The following is a 4,834-nucleotide window of genomic DNA, read 5'->3' as shown; positions in this document are numbered from 1 at the left end:
CTTAAATTTCAAAATCCCCCCCCCCCCCCCCCCCCCCCACCCACTTTTCAATCACATATGATAAAACCTTTGTCGAAGAGCAACCAATACTAATTCCCAACATTGATGTATGTTTCACCTCCCTTTACTTGGCGGTCGGGAGTAAGGATAGCCGAGGTAAATATATTTTAACCCGTCTATATGGGCAATACATAATACTCCAGGGACTATAAAAAAAAAACAGATATAAAACTTCAAGGTTTGATACAAAACTCTCATCTAGGGTTTAAGAACGCTTTACATTATCAACGTTCTGCAAGGAACGAAAAAAATAAAACACGCATAAAGATGAGTAGCAAGCCTCGAACCGGACCGCCGAAACACGCAAACAAATACGCATGGAAACCAAAAGCCGGAGTCAAAATCAATGAAACTGAAGTTGGAGGTAGGTTCCGGCCGTTATCGGAGATCACCGGCGTTTGCCCTAAGTGCAGGGATCAAATTGAATGGAAACGTAAATACGGGAAATATAAACCCCTTTCAGAACCTGCTAAATGGTATGAATTTGATTTTTATTTTATTTTAATTGTACCTTGTTTATTGGATATGTGGATTTATGATAGTTTTTGATTTTTTGTAATGTGTTCGTATCAGTCAGAAATGTACTAAACGTGCTGTTCGTCAGGCTTATCATAATATCTGTACAGGTTAGGGTTTGTTAATTTAGCATGTATTTTGTGTGATTCTTTGTTAATTTTTTATTTATTTATAATTCTGTGTGTTTTATTATTAGTATTATTTGTTTGATTGATAATTGTTAATTAATTATGCAGCGTGTGCTAAGGAGCATCATGTATGTGCTAAATGTTCGTGCCGGGTTGAACGAATCGTTGGAAGGTATGCGAATTTTTTGATTGGTGTTTATTTTTAAAATAAAATGAGGAAAAGTTTGATGGTAAGTTCACATAAGCTGTTCTTAAAGTACAAATTAAAATAACTGTGTTTAGTGTAATTTACATCCTGTATTTGAATAAAATGACACTCTGTTATTGAAAAAATAGTGTTTAATCTTTGTGCTACTGTTGTAGCATAATTTTGTTGATATAATATGCAATTTGTTTGACTGTTCATCAAAATTAACACGGCCACGAAAAGTGCCTTTGATTTAGTTTACTCTTTGTGCCACAGTCGTGACATAATTTTGATAAAAAAAAGTTGTAAGGTATTCCCTATGTGGGTTAACCGGGAAGGGCGAGTAATCCAACCCCATATTCTAGTGCGTACGCAGCCCATTAGGAATACTCTCTGGTTGTTTCCAACCACTGTTGCAAAACACCCCGTCTCGAGCCGTCTCGACGCCCGTTGCGACGGTTTGATGACTAGCCCGTCCCGTCTTGTAAAAAAACCGTCTAATATGACAGTCAACGGTAAAAATTCGGGTCAAAGTTGAACAAAATCATGTCAAAGTCTCTCAAAATTCGGAAAAGCCATAAATTTGGTAAAATCGGTCAAATTTGTTGTATTTTAGTTTGAATTTTCTGTATTATATTAACGGTGATAATGATTATGAGTACAAATTAGGCAATAGAAGTTTCTAGCTTTAAAATATGTACACATATATACATTTATATACTCATATATTTAAAAGTCAACTTTGGTCAACGTCCGTCTCGACCCCCGTCTCAACCCCGTCTCGAACGTCTCGACCTTTTTAGAACCCAACCGTCTCGACCCCGTCTCACGTCTTTTGCAACCTTGTTTCCAACACTTCCCTAGCCACCCTAAGATTTGAACCCGAGACATCTTGCAAGGATGTCAGGCCCCCAACCACTTGGGCTACCTTGGGATGGTTCTAATATGATATGCATATTGTTGATATAATATGCCTATTGTTTGACTGTTCATCAAAATTAATGTGGCCACAAAAAGTGCCTTCGATTAAGTTTATTAAATGGTAATTTGAGTTGTAAGGTTGACAAATGTAAGAGTATTTATGTACTTGCAGAGATATTACTGAAGTAGAGGCTGAGCAGAAGATGCTACAAGAGGTTTTTTTTTTGTACTTTTAAATATTGTTCTCAGATCTGTATTAGTCATCTTTAGTGTTGCTTTCGAAATTGATATATATATATATATATATATATATATATATATATAGATAGGGGCAGGATCAATGGGGAAGTAACCAATCAGGGGGAAGGGGGAAGCGGGGGGAAGCAAAAAAAAAAAAAAATTTCGTTTTTTGAAAAAACTTTGTTCACGAACATTATAGATTGGATGAAAATAAGAACATTTAAAAAAGACACTTCGTGATGAATGTTATTATATTGGCGGGAAAACGATCGACAAAAATAACATTCAAGATAATATTGTTCGTGAAGAATGTTAACGTTTTTTTTTTCTTCATGTTTTGTGAAGTAAAATTTAGCCCGGTTTAGGGTTTAGGGTTTAGGGTTTAGGGTTTGGTGTTTTGGGTTTATTCCATAAACCCAAAACACCAAACCCTAAACCCTAAACCCTAAACTCTAAACCGTTCGTGTTAAAAACTCAATCTAAATCCTAAATCTAAACCCTAAACCCTAAATTTCTAAACCCTAATATCTAAACCCTATAAACCCTAATATCTAAACCCTAATATCTAAACCCTAATGTCTAAAACCTCAACATATGCTCGAAAAACACGATAATTGTTATATATTACTTCTTCGAGCGTTTTCCCGCCAAAATAATAACATTCATCACGAAGTGTCTTTTCTAAATGTTCTTATTTTCATCCAATTTATAATGTTCCTGAACAAAGTTTTTTCAAAAAACGAAAAAAAAAAAAAATTTGCTTCCCCCCGCTTCCCCCCGATTGGTTACTTCCCTCTTGATCCTACCACTATATATATATATATATATATATATATATATATATATATATATATATTTTTTTTTTTTTTTTGACTCAGGCTCTCAGTAACGCCCGAGAGAGGGAAAAGAGATCCTTGCTTCGTGCCGTAAGTTTCTTTCTAACTTTATATCAAGTATAAAAATATATATTTCAACAGTCCACATCATTACTCGATTTAGTTGTCATGCTGATACATTAATGCTTAATCGTGGTAACTTATTCACAAAATCCTAGATTCTTTTCTTGGATTAAACCTACAATTGTCATGTTTTATGGGCGATGGTGGTATTATTGAAGGTTGATCTTCTATTGAAGGTTGATTCTTATGGTTGTGTTACAGATGAATAAAGGAAAAGCTGAAACAAAAGAACAAGACCCAACTGATAATCAAAATAAGGCTGGTGACTTGTTCAAAGCGGAATCACTTGAAGCATATGTAGGCGCTTCCAGAGATGATGAAGATGAGGATGATAGTGAAGACGAGACCCAAGTAGTCAACTGATAATGATTGTAGTTTGATCAAATTGTTCTATTTACATTCAGCAAACAGATAGATATATCAGCTTCTTATATTCTGTGGTTGGTAGTGAATGAGATAATGTGTTTTCCTCTTTTCGAGTTTGCTGAATCACACATGCATGAATCATTCACATGTATGAATCATTCTGGGTTTTATATACTTACCATACGATGGTATTCGAAATATGTTATCACTCGTTAAGTTAGGTGGTGTGAATGACAATTCGACTTAGATTTACGATTTTAAAGTATCTCTTATTTCAGACTTTTTCGAACTATCCCTAAACACGAGTGTGGTTTCGGATTTCTAGTTTTCTAGATCACCCATCATTATGGATCACAACAGGATACAATTTAACTATGACTGGTTCAATATTGATGTTCTCAATATCTTTCGCAATACCTCCGTGAACTCGGTCATCTGTACATCACCAAATTAGCTTTATGATGTTGTACTATATATACTTTTTAGTGGTATACGGATAAAATTGGTGGTATACGAATATCACACGCCTTTTAAAAGTTAGAAACTTGGAAGCTTAACATGCCTTAGCCAACCAATAGGCAGGAAAACATCATTAATTATTGCCTCAAGGCTTCAAAAACACTGAGATGTTTAAAACATGCAATAAATAAATAGTCTTTTGCCAGAATAAAACATAATTATCAAGTTATCTTTTCTATTGTTTAAGGTTTTTTTTTTTTTTTTTTTTTTTTTTTTTTTTTTTTTTTTTTTTTTTGGAACAGCTCTATTTTTTAATGTATAAAAGAGTATAGGATACAAGACTTGAATTGATTCAGTCTTAGCTAAGTCACAAATGGTTAACTGAATGATATGCATGCCTCATACATTTGCTTTTATATGATCTAGTTCAAGACTTGAATTGATTCGGTCTTAGCTAAGTCACAAATGGCATAAAATATGATTTTTAAAAAAAAAAAAAAATATTATAATTTTGATCGACTCAGCCTGACTTTGACCCAGCCTTTAGCATTGACCAAATTTTTCAGGTGTTTTTCGGCGAAACAGGACGGGTTTCTAGGTTCTATCTATGGGACCTTAACGAGAATTTTTTGGTTCCATCTGAAAAAACCTAAAAGGTCCGTGACTGATGTTCAGCACATGAATTAGCGTTCGACCGACTTTTACAACAGTGATGTTGACGACTATTTTAACATGAAACAAACCGGACAAAAGGAAGATTACATACTCAAATATTCGTATGCAAGAATTATTGATGTTCCCCAAGCTGACATGCTAAAAAACCTCGGTCCAATCCCTCTATAGAAACTTCTCCAGACATCTTCGGCTGTATATGTTTTGATAACTTGGCGTGCATTCGGTCTCTTATCGTGTCCCATTACCTTGTAAAAAAACATATCACTGACTTCAGCAAAACAAAGGTTGATATATAGTATTGGGGCTATAAAGATAAATTTTAA

General features: G+C 34.4%; 1 protein-coding gene across 1 annotated transcript; it reads left to right on the top strand.

Moving 5' to 3' along the window:
* Positions 1-268: 268 nt before the first annotated feature.
* LOC139891885 (uncharacterized) lies at positions 269-3,484 on the top strand. The gene is made up of 6 exons (XM_071874904.1): positions 269-536; positions 634-686; positions 813-876; positions 1,985-2,027; positions 2,931-2,978; positions 3,213-3,484. The coding sequence occupies exons 1-6, from the start codon at positions 328-330 to the stop codon at positions 3,372-3,374; spliced, it is 579 nt and encodes a 192-aa protein (XP_071731005.1). The 5' UTR covers positions 269-327; the 3' UTR covers positions 3,375-3,484.
* Positions 3,485-4,834: the final 1,350 nt, after the last annotated feature.

This window comes from Rutidosis leptorrhynchoides, chromosome 2, assembly GCF_046630445.1.
Source record: "Rutidosis leptorrhynchoides isolate AG116_Rl617_1_P2 chromosome 2, CSIRO_AGI_Rlap_v1, whole genome shotgun sequence".
In the NCBI taxonomy this organism is placed as follows: domain Eukaryota; kingdom Viridiplantae; phylum Streptophyta; class Magnoliopsida; order Asterales; family Asteraceae; genus Rutidosis; species Rutidosis leptorrhynchoides.
Note: the sequence above shows the minus strand (reverse complement) of the source record. Positions and strands in the feature narration are given on the sequence as shown.